We start from the raw sequence: 16,405 nt of genomic DNA, 5'->3' as shown, positions 1-16,405 counted from the left end.
TTTATTTATACATGGAATAATACATTGGATCAGATGTGATTATCCAAAGTTATTTGCAAATAAAACCTACAACATTATGCCATGTAAAATAGAATATAGAACATAAGAAATAGGAGCTGGAGAAGGCCATTTGGCCCCTTGAGCCTGCATCATCATTCAACAAGATCATGGCTGATCTTCTACCTCAGCTCCACCTTCCCGCACTATCCCCATATCCTTTAGTTCCCCAAAATTTATTGACCTCTGTCTTGAATATACTCCACAACTGAGCATCCATATCTCTCTGGGGTAGAGAATTCCAAAGATTCACAACCATTTGAGTGAAAACATTTCTCCTCATCTCAGTCTAAATGGCCGACCCCTTATTCTGACACTGTGACCCTGTGTTCTAGATTCCCCAGCCAGGGGAAACATTTTCTCAGCATTAACCCTGTTAAGCCCCGTAAGAATTTTATATGTTTCAATTAGATTACCGGTCATTCTTCTAAACTCGAGGAAATCTAGGCCTAGTCTACTCAATCTCTCCTCATAGGGCAACCCCCTCATCCCAGGAACCAGTCTAGTGAACCTTTGTTGCACTCCCTTTAAGGCAAGTATGTCTTTCCTTAGGTAAGGAGACCAGAACTGTACACAGTACTCCAGGTGTGGCCTCACCAATGCCCTGTATAATTGTAGTAAGACTTCTTTACTCTGGGGTTGTTTTCCTTACAGCAGAGAAGGCTGAGGGGGGACCTGATTGAGGTGTACAAAATTATGAGGGGCACAAAATTAGGAGGGGCATAGATAGGGTAGATAGAAAGGAACTTTTCCCCTTAGTAGAGGGGTCAATAACCAGGGGGCATAGTTTCAAGATAAGGGGCAGGCGGTTTAGAGGGGATTTGAGGAGAAACTTTTTCACCCAGAGGGTGGTTGGAATCTGGAACTCAATGTCTGAAAGGGTGGTAGAGGCAGGAACCCTCACAACATTCAAGAAGCATTTAGATGAGCACTTGAAACGCCATAGCATACAAGGCTACGGACCAAGTGCTGGAAAATGGGATTAGAATAGACAGGGCTTGATGGCCGGTGCGGACACGATGGGCCGAAGTGCCTCTTTCCGTGCTGTATAACTATGACTCTTATACACTAATCCCTTTGTAACAAAAGCTAACATACCATTTGCTTTCCTAATTGCTTGCTGTACCTGCATGTTAACTCTCTGTGATTCATGTACAAGGATACCCAGGTCCTTCTGAATGCAAACATTTCCCAGTCTCTCACCATTCAAAAAATATTCTTTTTTATTTTTCCTACCAAAGTGGATAACATCACACTTCCCCACATTGTATTCAATTTGCCATGTTCTTGACCACTCAGTCAACCTGTCTATATCTCTCTGCAGCCTCTTTGCATTCTCCTCACAGCTTAACTTTCCCACCTAACTTTGTATCATCAGCAAACTTGGATATGTTACACTCAGTCCCTTCATTTAAGTCTTAATATGGATTGTAAATAGCTGAGGCCCAAGCACTGATCTTTGCGGTGCCCCGCTAGTTACAGCCTGCCAACCCGAAAAAGTCCTGTTTGTCTCTACTGTTTTCTGTCCATTAACCAATCCTCAATCCATACTAATATATTACCTCAATCCCATGAGTCCTAATTTTGTGTAATAGGTGTAGGATGCTGCAAGGCTTTGTGTTCTTGAAATTAATGTTGGAGTCAATTACAGGTCAGGCTAAGTTCTGATGAAGGGTCCCAGACCTGAAACGTTAACTCTGTTTCTCTCTCCACGGATGCTGCCTGGCCTGCTGAGTATTTCCAGCATTTTCTGTTGTTATTTCAGAACCCGGAGTTTGTTTAATTTGGCAGGTAAATTAACAAATTGGACAGCAGAACTAATATTTTCTTGGAGAGGGGGAGCTGAAACACACTTTTTTAAATTGCTGTGCTCTGTAAAAAAAAAAGACACAAGCATGGGTAGAAGGTATAAATTACCCTAATTGTAAAAATCAGTGTTTAGAAAGTTTAAACCTTCCTGCCTTTACACCTAGCTTTCAACTGTTCAATTGTTTTAAGCTTACTTGGTCTGCTAGAGCTGTAGAAAAAATGGAAATCAAGGCTGCAAGACAATCACATATTAGAATCAGCTAATCAAGAGGTAAATTAAAGACATTTGGATAGATTGGAATAAATACAAGGATACTGTATTTTGATTAAGATGAAGAGTGACCGAGGATGGTGACAGAAGTGCACTTCCCAGGTTCCTGTTTGCTTGTCACTTTTTTGGATGCACTTTTGCATCAAATTTTGCCATTATAAATTTCTATGTCCAAATTTCCTGCACAATTTTCCTTGTTGATGTCACAATGCAATTGTATACTGTGGCTACAGAGTGGCTCTTCAGAGCAATTTTTTCTGCTCGGTCTCCCAATTCTAATGACATGTTTTTCACCTGATTTTTGGGCTTTTATTCACACACAACTGATTCCTTTTACATCCCCAATATTTTTTCTTGCTTACTAATGCCCCTGGACTCCCATTTCCTCCTCCTTACAACACATTACAACAGTGACTCCACTTCAAAAGTATTTCATTGGCTGTAAAGCGCTTTGAGATGTTTGGTGGTCGTGAAAGACGCTATATAAATGCAAATCGTCTTCTTCTTCCTTCTGCTTGTGGGCGTCCAGGCACCTTTCCTTTTTAATGTATATAATTACTTGAATACGAATTAAACTATATTCGGTAAATAAATTGGATCCCTGTACTGTTAGTATAACAGGGTGCCAAACAATTTAACAGGCAATATAAAGATTATTTAGGAAACATCCTTATTGGACAGGATGCCGACGTCATTTATAAATTGTTTCTTAATGCAAAATAATTTATTTGGATGGACACTGTACATGTTTGTGCTTATTCCTGCAATTAAAGCTGAACATGAATAGGCTTTTCCAAGTCCTACACAAATAAGTCCAGGTTATGCGCTTTCCTTACTTATTTTTGTACCTTGTAAATAATTGTTTTCTATCCATTTATACTACCAATAACTGCAAATCTTACACACCTTCAATTATATACGTTACAGGTATAGGAACAGGAGTAGACCATTCAGCCCCTCAAGCTTGTTCCGCTTCAGTGGAATTATATCATGGCTATTATGTACCTCAGCTCCACTTATCCGCCTTTGATCCATATCTTGCAATATTCTTACCGAATAAAAATCTGTCGGTCTGTGTTGAAAATTGACCCAGCAGCCAGAGCCTTTTGGAGAGAGAATTCCACATCCGGTTTCACTCCTGAATGGCCTTGCTCACATTTTAAGATTGTGCCCCCCTTGTTCTGGATTCCTCCACCAGAGGAAATAGCTTCTCTGTAACTAATCTATCACAATCCATTGAAAAAGAGCACTGGTATGAGGTTAAGTTAATAAAGAATGCTTTTATATGAAGCAGCCATATAATTGTGAAAAATAAAGCGTATATTTCTGCCCAACTTACGACTTAATGAGGTAGACTTTCCACAATGGCCATGTATGGGGCTAGAACATTGCAATAAGGACACATCCTAACTGCGCGCACCTGACCCTGACTAAGCAGGTGAGCCCGAATTAGATGTTCATAGAGTGTATTCTCCAGTCACAAAGTGTTAGCAGATTCGGGAGCAGATATGGAGCACTGCAGAAGCTATTTAAAAGAAAGTAGCTTTAATATTTTCTAAAATATTTACTCTTATTACAGAACAGCACCAAGGAAGAGCACCTACGTTTACAGATGTAGTATCTGAGGTGCTTCTGCAAGAAATGACAGAAAGAGCTCAAGCAACCAGAGACAGAGGCATTGTCGCCAAATTAGAGAAGTTTTCAGACCTAGAGAAATCAACAGTAAGGCAACGTACCAATATCTTACATCAAGTAGATTGGTATAAGACAGGGGGGGGGCGGGGAGGGGAAAGGCAGTGTCCTGGCAAATTGAATAACTAGTGCAGTAGATGGGGCTTTAAACTAAAAAAGGGGGGGAGCGATCAGATGAGGGGAAATTTAGAAATCTAAAGGGAAAGGTCAAGGCAATGGAGCAGTGTAGTGATTTGGGTAAAGATAAGCAGAGTGTGACAGGAAGGGACTGAGAGTTTAACGGTAAAAGTGCAGAATAAGGTGAAAGCAGGGAATAATGGTAAAAATTTAAAATTAAAGGCTCTTTATTTGATTGCACGAAGCATTCGTAACAAGATTGACAAATTAGTGGCACAGAGATAAATGGGTTTGATCCAACAGCCATTACAAAGAAATGGTTGCAAGGTGACCAAGGTTGGGAACTAAATATCCCAGGGTACTTGACATTTCAAAAAGACAGGCAGATTAAAAAAGGAAGGGGGTAGCCCTTATAAAGGATGACATAAGGACAGTAGCGAGAAAGGATCTTGGCTCGGAACATCAGGAAGTAGAATCAATACATAGAAAGAAATAACAAGGGGCAGAAAGCACTGGTGGGAGTAATTTATAGGCCCCTAACAGAGTATTAAGCAAGAAATAATAAGCGCTTCTAACAAAGGTAATGCAATAATTGTAGGGGACTTCAATCTTCATATAGACTGGACAAATCAAATTGTCAAAGGTAGTCTGGAGGACGAGTTCACGGAATCCATTTGAGATAGCTTCCTAGAACAATACATTGTGGAACCAACCAGGGAACAGGCTATTTTATATTTTGCATTGTGTAATGAGACAGGGTTAATTAGTAATCTCATAGTAAAGGATCCTCTGGGGAAGAGTGATCATATTACATTGGGTTTGAGTGTGAAATATTTCAGTCTCAAACTAGAGACTTAAACTTAAATAAAGCCAATTATATAGGTATGAGGGGCAAGTTGGCCAAGGTAGATTGGAAAATTAGATTAAAAGGTATGAGGGTAGATAAGCAGTGGCAAACATTTAGTTCTAGACTCTCCAGCCAGGGGAAACAACCACTCAGTATCTACCCTGTCAATCCTCCTCAGGATTTTTTTATGTTTCAATGAGGTCACCTCTCATTCTTCTAAACTCCAGAGAGTATAGGCCCAATCTACTCAATCTCTCCTCATAGACCAACCCTCTCATGCCAGGAATCAAACTAGTGAGCCTTTGTTGCACTGCCTCCAAGGCAAGTAGATCCTTCCCCTGAAAAGGAGACCAATACTGTACAGTCTCCAGCTGTGGTCTCATCAAAGCCCTGTACAATTGTAGCAAGATTTCCTTACTCTTGTACTCCAACCCCCTTGCAATAAAAGGCCAACATGCTAATTGCTTGCTGTACCTGCATGCTAACTGTGTTTCCTGTATGAGGACACCTAAATCTCTCTGAATGCCAACATTTAATAGTTTCTCACCATTTAAAAATATTCTGCTTTTCTATTTTTCTTACCAAAGTGGATAACTTCACATTTCTCCACATTTCATTCCATCTGCCATGTTCTTAACCTATTTATATCCCTTTGCAGCCTCTTCACAACTTACTTTCCCACTTAGTTTGTATTGTCAGCAAACCTGGATACATTACACTCAGTTCCCCCATCCATGTCATTAATATAGATTTTAAATAGCCGAGACCCAAGCACTGATCCTTGCGATACCCAACTAATTAAAGCCTGTCAACCCGAAAATGACCCGTTTATTCCTACTCTGTTTTCTGTCCGTCAACCAATCCTCAATCCATGCTAATATATTACCCCCAATCCCATGAGCCCTAATTTTGTGCAATAATCTCGTGTGGCACCTTATCAAATGCTTTTTGAAAATCCAAAAACACCACATCCACTGGTTCCTCCTTACCTGCCCTGATAGTTATGTCAAAAAACTGTATTAAATTTGTCAAACACCATTTCCCTTTCATAAGTCTGTGTGGACTCTGCCCAATAATATGATTTTCAAAATGCCCCGTTACCACGTCCCTAATAATAGATTCTAGCATTTTCCCTACTACTGATGCCAGGCTAACTGATCTGTAGTTCCCTGTTTTCCTCTCTCTCCTTTCTTGAATAGCAGTGTTACATTTGCTACCTTTCAATTTGCCGGGACCGTTCCAAAATCTAGGAAATTCTGGAAGATCAAAACCAATGCATCCACTATCTCTGTAGCCACCACTTTTTAAACCCTAGGATGTAGGCCATCAGGTCCAGGGGATTTGTCGGCTTTTAGTCAGTACTTTCTTCAGTTTTTTCTTCAGTTTTCATTCATTTCTTCAGTACTATTTCTTTACTAATACTAATTTCTTGAAGTTCCTCATTCTCACTAGACCCTTGGTTCCCCAATATTTCCAGAATGTTTTTTGTCTTCGTCTGTGAAGACAGATACAAAGTATTTGTTTAATCTCTCTGCCATTTCCTTATTCCCCATTATAAATTTCACCCGTCTCTGCCTCTACCTTTTACTTTCACTAATCTCTTCCTTTTTACACAGTTATAGAAGCTTTTACAATTTGTTTTTGTGTCTCATGCTAGTTTACACTCATTCTCTTTATCAATTTCTTGGTCCTCCTTTGCTGAATTCTAAAATCCCCCTAATCCTCAGGCTTACTGCTCTTTTTGGCAACATTATAAACCTCTTCCTTAAATCCAATACTGTCTTTAACTTCTCGTTAGCTATGTTGAACCAATTTTCCTGTGGGATTTTTATTCTTTAAGGGAATGTATATTTATTGTAAATTATGAATAGTTTCTTTAATTGCTAGCCATTGCTTATCCAACGTCATATCTTTTAATATAGTTTCCCAATCTACCGTAGCCAACTTGCCCCCTCGTGCTTACATAGTTTGCTTTGTTCAGATTTAAGACCCTAGTTTCGGACTTGACTAAATCACTCTCAAACTCAATATATAAAATTATATCACATTATGATCACCCTTCCCCAGAGGCTCCTTTACTACAAGGTTACTAACTAATTTTGTCTCATTGCACTATACTAGATCTAAAATAGCCTGTTTCCTAGTTGGTTCCTCGACATACTGATCTAGAAAACTATCTTGAAGGCATTCCATGAACTCGTCCTCTGCACTATTACTGCTAATTTGGTTTGCCCATTCTATATGAAAGTTAAAGTTCCCCATAATTACTGTATTACCCTTGTTACAGGCACCTCTAATTTCCTGATTTATACTGTGCCCGACACTACAACTACTATTAGGGAGGGCCTATAAATTACTCCCACCAGTGTTTTCTGCCCCTTGTTGTTTCTTAGCTCCACCCAAAGTGATGGCATAACTTCTCTGATTTTCAATTCTCTCCCTCTAGAAATGAACCTCAGTGCTTTGTTTGCTGTTTTTTTTATGGCCTTATTAACCTGCGTCACTACCTATAGCAATTTGTGTATCTGTACCCCAGATCCCTTTGCTCCTCTTCCCCATTTAGACTCTTATTTTCCAAGCAGTATGTGGCCTCCTTATTCTTCTTACCAAAATATAACTCACACTTATTTATTTGCCAATTACATGCTCATTTTGCAAGTTTACTAATGTCTTCCTGTATGTTGTCGTAGTCCTCCTCAGCACATATCCCCCCATTCTGCTACGTGTCATCTGACTCCACATGCTCTGACCTTAGTCATGAGTCTACTATGCGGTACCTTATCAAAGGCCTTTTGAATATCCAAATATATTACATATTCTGCATTACCCTTGTCTAGTATTTCCGTTACTCTTTAAAGAATTCAATAAAGTTGGTCAAGCATGATCATTCCTTTTGAAATCCGTGCTGACTATTTTTTATTAAATTCTGCTCATTTTCTTTCTACTCTGCCTAGACATCCAGATATAAATGCAACTGCATGACGCACACTATATTACCATGGAAGTAATATTTGAAGGGGTGTTAGACAGGCAGTGTTCCAACATCAGCTCCTCTTCTATTTCTATAGATAGTCTGGCCCCCAAGAATCAGGTACAACATACAGTCTCAGTTGAACGAGTCAGCAGGTCACTCACTCCGCCTGTTACAACCACCTCGCTGGTCCACGGTTCTGATGTTTAGCTAGGATATGTGGAGCTGTTCCAGCAATAATTTTAAATGACTCCACGAAACAGAATAACTAAAACATTTTCAAAACTACTACTTCAATTGCAAAGTATGAGACTACACAAGTAGCATGATCTTGGTTATATTCAGGTATAAGTTAAAAAAAAAGCTTAAGATTAGGTTATCTACCTTGCAGTTTTCTTAATTCTTCAATGATATGCATCTTCTGCAAACCACAAGTATTAATATGGACCTGGATTTGTTCTGGGCAAACCCATTGGTAGGCTGGCTCTGTTAATTACTTTTTGATGTCAGACTTCACTGCATGACATTTCACTTCTGGTTTGTATAAAAAAATCCCTGCTCATGCAATGTAACAGCAGCTTGCTTTGGCATATGATTAATCTAAGCTAAGAATCATAATCCTGAAACCCCAAAACATGAACTCCCAGATATGTCTGAAGGGATGGCCAGGAGGGAGAACAGCGGATAGACAATATATTTACAATACATTAATAAAGGTGAGTGGTCTCAAGATTCAAATGATATTGCTGCAAGTGTAATGTTACAAGACCAATTGATTACAATGTAATGTGACCTAACATTACTTGATGTTCGGCAAGTAAAAGCAAACTAAGCACTACCTTCAGCGTGTTAGGTTATCATGTCGTCCCCCATAGCATTGAGCAAGATTTCAGCTTTCAACTGCCCCACCTCCATGAGCAAGATCCATCCCACCATGTGGACCAAGATTTTGGCCCTCCACTCCCACCTTTGCTGGCTGCCCGTTCCAATCCCTCCCCCTCACTGGCTGCAGTTTCCCCCCTCTCCGGCTACCCACACCCTGCTTCAATCACAGTTTACAGTGAAAGGTTAACACTGTTTCGCTCTCCACAGATGCTGCCTGACCTGAGTGTTTGCAGCATTTTCTGTTTGTATCACCAGCCTCTAACTCTGCTTGATTGAAAAATTCAAACTGGTCTTGACTAACTGCGTGGAAACCATGGGAGATCAACGTGTACTACTTAAAGAATGAAGACAGCTGGACAAAGCGTATAATCTATTTTTCAATCTTCATTCAGTATCCTTTATAGACAATACAGGAAACTGGCCAGGTAGCGCAATAAATGCGGGCCTTGCCAGCGACGCCCAGATCCCATGAACGAGGGAAAAAAATTAAGTAGGAGGGAGGTTTGGAGGTTCTTGTAGGAGGACAGAAACCCCAGTCAGAAGGGCATTCTACCAAAGACATATCATTGTTGCCAAATCTATACAATAATCTTCTGATTTTTGAGTTTTCTAGGAGTTACAATTCACACTCTTGTGCATAACTTAGAATGATGTTATTGAGTTTGAATACCTCTCTGCAACATCAAACAATATCAGAATCACAAACCTAAAAAAGGCTTTAAATTAGGTCTCCGTTGCCAAACTTTTTCCAGAGAGAATACACAGAGCAACACGGCAGGAATCTATTGCATGCAGTACCGCGGGTATAATTATACTGTGCATTTTCTCCATATGTTAGAAATACTTGTGAACTGTATGGGAAATTGTTAAACATATTACTGAAAAAGCATGATGGCCCAACAACAAATGGGGATTACTCCATGTAGTAGCTGTGTGCATGTGCTATTGATTAGGATCTGTTTTTGTGATACCCCAGTAATGCCCATAAATTGGGAGGAATGACCTTTGACCCTGGAGGACACAGTGGATACATAAACACAAGAACAGTGCAGAAGGTACTCTGCCATCAATTTTGCAACCAGATATTTAAGGCACTAATTTGTTCTGGGTGTGAGGACCATAAGAAACAAATAACTGCCTAGCTTTGAGTTGGTATTGCATATTTATGGTCCAATTTGATTTGATTGCATTCAGATAGGGAGGAAAATACAGTATTTTGTCCTAAATTAAATTGAGAAAATATTTTAGGTAGAAAACCATGGCACGTCTAAGAACTGCTAAATCAGAGTATTAAATCAAATAAGGCAAACGAATAATTAAAGCTAAGCCTGCAAGCTGAAATTAAGGTGCCTAACAACACAATATTCCATGACAGAAACCTAAGATTACACATTCAGAGAGGTTCAGATGGAGCAATTAAAAAAAAATTCTGTGATACACACACGTTCAAAAATGGAACTGGGCTTTAACCCTTGGTCAGACAAGTGAGATTGATTACATGACATGAGATGCGGTTAATCAATTGAACTTGAGGAAGTAACATATAGGGTGGATAAAGGGGAACCAGTGGACGTAGTGTATTTAGACTTCCAAAAGGCATTTGACAAGGTGCCACACAAAAGATTATTGCTTAAGATAAAAAATCACGGGATTGGGGGTAATATTCTGGCATGGATAGAGGATTGGCTATCTAACAGAAGGCAGAGAGTTGGGATAAATGGTTCATTCTCAGAATGGCAATCAGTAACTAGTGGTGTTCCGCAGGGGTCGGTGCTGGGTCCCCAACTCTTTACAATCGATATTAATGATTTGAAAGAGGGGACCGAGTGTAACATATCAAAGTTTGCAGATGATACTAAGATGGGAGGGAAAGTAGTGAGTGAGGAGGACATAAAAAACCTGCAAGGGGACATAGACAGGCTAAGTAAGTGGGCAGAGATTTGGCAGATGGAATACAATACTAAAAGTGTGAGGTTATGCACTTTGGCAGGAAAAATCGTAGAGCAAGCTATTATCTTAATGGCAAGAAACTGGAAAGTACTGAAGTACAAAGGGATCTGGGGGTCCTGGTGCACGAAACTCAAAAGGTTAGTATGCAGGTGCAGCAAGTGATTAAGAAGGCCAATGGAATGTTGGCTTTCATTGCTAGGGGGATAGAATATAAAAATAGGGAGGTATTGCTTCAGTTGTACAAGGTATTGGTGAGACCGCACCTGGAATACTGCATACAGTTTTGGTGTCCATACTTAAGAAAAGACATACTTGTTCTCGAGTCAGTACAAAGAAGGTTCACTCGGTTAATCCCGGGGATGAGGGGATGGACATATGAGGAGAGGTTGAGTGGATTAGGACTCTACTCATTGGAGTTCAGAAGAATGAGAGGTGATCTTATTGAAACATATAAGATTGTGAAAGGGTTGGATCGGGTGGATGCGGGGAGGATGTTCCCGATGATGGGTGAAACTAAAACTGGGGGCATAGTCTTAGAATAAGGGGCTGCTCTTTCAAAACTGAGATGAGGAGGAACTACTTCACTCAGAGGGTGGTAGGTCCATGGAATATGCTGCCCCAAAAAGCTGTAGAAGCTACATCATTACATAAATTTAAAACAGAAATAGACAGTTTCCTAGAAATAAAGGGAATTAAGGGTTACGGGGAGCAGGCAGGAATTTGGACATGAGTCTAGGTTCGGATCGGACATGGCCCTGTGGGTAGCGGAGCGGGCCCAGGGGCCGTGTAGCCTGATCCTGCTCCTATTTCGTGTGTCTAATTCTGTTAGATTCAGGAGATGGTTCTGTGATAGTAGATTGGCGGTTAGGATCAGATCAGGCATGATCTTATTAAATGGCGGAGCAGGCTCGAGGGGCCGATTGGCCTACTCCTGCTCCTATTTCTTATGTTATGTTCTAACTGTTCCCATTTGACATTCTAGGCTCCAATAGCAGAGACTTACCTGAAGTAAGCACTGTGTCAACTACCAAAAAGGGTAGGCCTCAATCCAACAACCATCCCTCCCAACAGCCAAGACATCACTGGAACCTCCCTGGATGTGAGTGTAAGATATAGCCTAGAGTTGAGAAGAAACCTCCACTGTGGACACTGCTCAATGCGCCAAAATCTGAGGACCTCCCTGGGTGTGAGTGTAAGATATAGCCTAGAGTTGAGAAGAAACCTCCACTGTGGGCATTGCTCAATGCTCCAAAATCTGAGGACCGCGATTTGTACAGCCAGTAAAAGGTCACCAGGATAATTTTTCACTCATTCTGCTGAGACCTTCTACAGCATCTGGGGATGAGCGGTAAAATTATAGTAACATGTACAAAACCTTGTATATCCAAGAAAAGGAGACGCCATTTAACCTCCAAGCCAACATGCTCACTTGAGCAGAAACATGGTAGTTGGCAAAATAGTTAGAAAGGGCACCAATTTAAAATAAGACAAAAATAATTAAAGGGAAGATTAGGAAAAATAATTAGAGAGGGTGGTAGAATGTGGAATTCTCTGCCGCAACTATTGTTGAAGCAGAGTCTAGAATTATGTTTAAAAGGGAACTATATAGTTGCTCGAAAAAGAGGACTATTAAAGGATACATGGGGAATGAGTAGAGTAGGATTAATCTACATGGCTTGTGTGGAGAAAAACACCAACGGAGACAATATATACATCTGTCATGACCAGCATCAACTTCTTTGTAGAAATGAGAGAGACAATAAAGAAAATGCAGTGGATACGACTAGTATGGACTTTCAAAAATAATTTATGGCAATATTCATGGTAAAATGTAATATTCATGGTAAATGTAATTCAGATAAATGTAACCATCTGGATAGATAAAATAACATTTTGATTTGAAGACTGAGATAAATGTTGTTTTTCCAAATCAAACACAACTACCACCGACAATTAGCTGAGTCTTTAAATACCAATTTTTATCGAATGGAAATATTTAAATAGATCAAAGAAATTTCCTTTTACTTCTCAAGAGTTCAGCAGCTGTTCTGCAACATATTTACACCGTTAATTCTGTTGGAAAAGATTACAAATTTCTTTCACAACTTATGGAAAATTTGAGCAATTTCACAAATGTAGGACAAATCAGAATTCATAGACAAATGCAGAGAAATTATGTAAATTAACCATTTTTGTACGCTAGCAACTAGCCCGAGATAGAACTCTAGGAAAGCAACTTACCAGAGGAAAGCATGAGACGAATTATTAAAAGGAAAAATCTGGGACAGGAGAGGAAAGTGCAAGTTTATTTTTACTCAATATCAACATAAATCATTCCAAGGTCAGGTATGGTAAGCATTAGATAGCGACTGATAAGTTGTCTTGCTGGGTGCCAACCAATGTTCCCTGTAACTTTTTTGGTGTGCGGCCCATTTAATTTTTGGTGCATGAATGGTTATTTCCATTGCAAAGCTGGTGAGCGGCCTGCGCAGGACCTCTAGGCCAATGCGCAGCTTAGTAGGAACGTTGGTCCCAACCTCATTTACTGCACCAAAGTGGCATTTCCATTTTAAACACTAGTAGTCCTGATGGCCTGACTAAAACTACCAAATCAGTACAGAATTATGGGCATTGCTGTGCCGAGGACCCATGTCAACTGGAAATTAGGCTGCATCTGTCCAAACTCACTTAAGAACCCTACACTTGGCAGAGAGAGATAGCTTTCATCTCATTAAGCCCTGCCCAATTCAAACTTAACAGTCCAGGAGCAAAAGGGCAGTGTTGTAGCCCAATATTCCACCCCATTTGATTTAAATTTCTGGAATATTTAAATGCCCAGGTTGGCTATCAATTTAAAATAAATCAGCAAACTTAAATTAAAGGCTATTCTATATTCATATATATAAAAATCTCTATTCATCCTCACCCAGTTGGTTGGCTTACTACTCCAGACACATTACCAACACCAGATGAACTCCGTTTTGTCGGTGACCCATCCCGAAGTTTATTTTCATTGGTTGGCAATAGGTTACTTTTGGTGGTAGAAAAGCCTGCCAACAAAACATTGAAACATTTAATGTCTTTTTTTGTTAAATTGTTACGGTTTATTCAAGTTCAGTGCTTTTGATGAATGACTTACACTGAAGTACCACAATGTTTTTCCCTATCCTAGTATAAGATCCAGACTGAAGATGACATTTTCATAATCCGTGTAGAACATTTTAAGATGTCCATTAGGGGACTGATACAACTTTCAATCTTTGACATGAAACCTATATATAGTTTAGCTGAAAAGGATATAATTCCCGAAATTCCAGCGCCATTAATAGAAACTGACCACACAAATAAAACTGTTTTCAGAATGTGTACAAGAAGACTGGATGTTTGTAGATTGAAGACGGACAGCTAAATCACTGAAATATCATTTCTATGATTAGTATACAACAATGACAGTAGAATATCATTTGTCACATTAACCCAAGTGTACAATTACAGTATTTTCTATAAATGCTTATGATTTTGTAAGTATTACTATTTGCTAACTAATTTCAAAGGACACTAGAGCATTATTTAAAATCTCTATACAAGTATCTCCAGTTCGGTACATTGACTACAATGCCCAGTCAGCAAGGTTTGTATGAAGAGGACAGCTAATAGACTAAACATAACTATTATCAATGACTATTAAACGTTACAAAGAAGGTATACATAAAACAATGGATGATTCATCATTGATGGGAATTTGATGCCACATGGGGTTCAGAAGCAAAATGGATACTCAAAGCGTAGAATTTAAGGAACATAATTTATATATCAGAGACACAAGCAGTTACAAAGATGTAACGAGCAGAAAAAATAAAATAACCCATTTGAAAATTACAGTAAGTGACAAACTGGTTATGATTTTCACAAGATACTGGTGTGGCGGAACCACCAGAGGATTACGGACAATTGTATATAATTCCTTTTACAGCAATGTAGTACAGCTGGGGGCTGCACCTTTAATGTATCTGTTAACTGTACTAGGGCTTCTTTCCTGTACTCCACATGATGACGTCATGCCATTCGTCACGTGATCTCTCAACGGCGGGAAGAACGTGATGACGTCAGAGCTCGGAACCTTCTAGCAGTTGAGCTCGGAACCTGCTAGCAGTTTCCAGAGAGGCTTTCAAGCAGACCAGACCTATTTGCATTGTATCCTACAGTTTCCTGTACAGCTTCGTTTGTTCATTAAATTTTATTGTTTTTGATTTTCTGAGTCGATCTCAATTCTTCGGCTCGGAACCCCAGTTCCTACATTGGTGACCCCAATTCGAACAATTTTCGTTGAAGTTACATCATGGACACGAACGCCGTCACCCTCAAACTGCCGCAATTTTGGGAGCAACAACCGGCCGCGTGGTTTTTCCAGGCGGAAGCCCAATTTGCAATCCGGGGAGTAGCAGCGGATTCGACCCGTTATTATTACGTGGTCTCCGCCCTCGACAGTGCCACGGCCTCGCGGGTTGTCAGCCTCCTCGAGAGTCCACCGAACGATGGCAAGTACGAAGCTTTAAAAGCACGTTTACTGCAGATTTTCAGTCTGTCCAAGTCGGAGCGCGCTCACAGACTTATCTCCATGCCCGGCCTCGGGGACTCAAAACCCTCAGAGCTCATGAGCCAAATGCTCATGCTTTTGGGCTCGGAATCGCAATGTTTTCTGTTCCGTGAGCTGTTTCTCTGTCAACTACCAGAGCCAGTACAGACGGCCTTGGCCAATTCTGCGATCACGGATTGTGCTGAACTCGCTGCGGAAGCGGATAAAATATTCACCGTCTCACAACAATCTTGTGCAGCCACGAGGCGCCCATCCCCCACAAGAGCGAATCCGACTCCTCCTCCTGCAGGTTGGTGTGCATACCACGCTCGTTTCGGCGCGAAGGCCAGAAATTGCTGTCCGCCCTGCAGTTTCTCACCAAAAAAAAAACCTACCTCAAACCAGCGGTTTCTGAGAAGATCAATAAGGCCTAAGGGACGCGCTGGAGTTGCGATGGCCGTCGGGTCCACAGGGAAACTCCTATATATTACAGACTCCCTGTCAGGGCGATGTTTTCTCTGTGATACTGGCTCCCAGTGCAGTATCCTACCAGCGTCAAAGCTAGATCCTCAATCCGGCAGTCAAGGTCTCCCCCTCGAGGCAGCCAATGGTGCGGCCATTCGCACGTTCGGAAAGCGTAGGGTCCAGTTGAGTTTTGGCGGCCAACGTTTTGTTTGGGAGTTCATCACGGCGAAAGTCTCACAGGCCATCCTGGGGGCAGATTTCTTCTGCGCAAACGGGTTTCTCGTCGACGTCCGACACTGCAGGCTAATCAGTGCCTCCACTTTTCACTCGGTCCCCTGCCACCGAAGCACCGCGATGTCTTGGTCAGTTGCCTGTGCAGTCCCATCTCCAAATGAGTTCTCTCGTCTTCCCTGAGCTCACCAGGCCCACATTTTCTTCTTCAGTCGCGAGGCACAGTGTGGCGCACCACATTACCACGACAGGATCCCCCGTTTATGCGAGAGCTCGAAGGCTGGAATCTGGTAAACTCGCGGCCGCCAAGGCGGAGTTCCATACAATGGAACGCCTGGGTATTATTCGACGTTCGAATAGTCCTTGGTCCTCGCCATTACACATTGCTCCTAAGCCGGGCGGCGGATGGCGACTACAGACGCCTGAATGAGGCTACCACACCGGATCGGTACCCAATTCCTCACATTCAGGACTTTTCGGCCCATCTGGCAGGGAATTCCATCTTTTCCAAAGTAGACCTCGTCTGAGGCTATC

General features: G+C 41.0%; 1 protein-coding gene across 2 annotated transcripts in view; it reads right to left on the bottom strand.

Moving 5' to 3' along the window:
- zc2hc1a (zinc finger, C2HC-type containing 1A) overlaps nucleotides 1-16,405 on the bottom strand; it is a 138,056-nt gene that overhangs the window by 53,155 nt on the left and 68,496 nt on the right. For both annotated transcript variants that reach the window (XM_085993211.1, XM_085993210.1), the window contains exon 7: nucleotides 13,526-13,649. In XM_085993211.1, coding sequence (XP_085849337.1) covers nucleotides 13,526-13,649 — 124 coding nt within the window. The remainder of the gene's footprint in view (nucleotides 1-13,525; nucleotides 13,650-16,405) is intronic.

Source organism: Somniosus microcephalus, chromosome 7, assembly GCF_052327205.1.
Source record: "Somniosus microcephalus isolate GS21.2 chromosome 7, FLI_Smic_1.0, whole genome shotgun sequence".
In the NCBI taxonomy this organism is placed as follows: Eukaryota; Metazoa; Chordata; class Chondrichthyes; order Squaliformes; family Somniosidae; genus Somniosus; species Somniosus microcephalus.
This window is presented reverse-complemented; position numbering and strand designations above follow the sequence as displayed.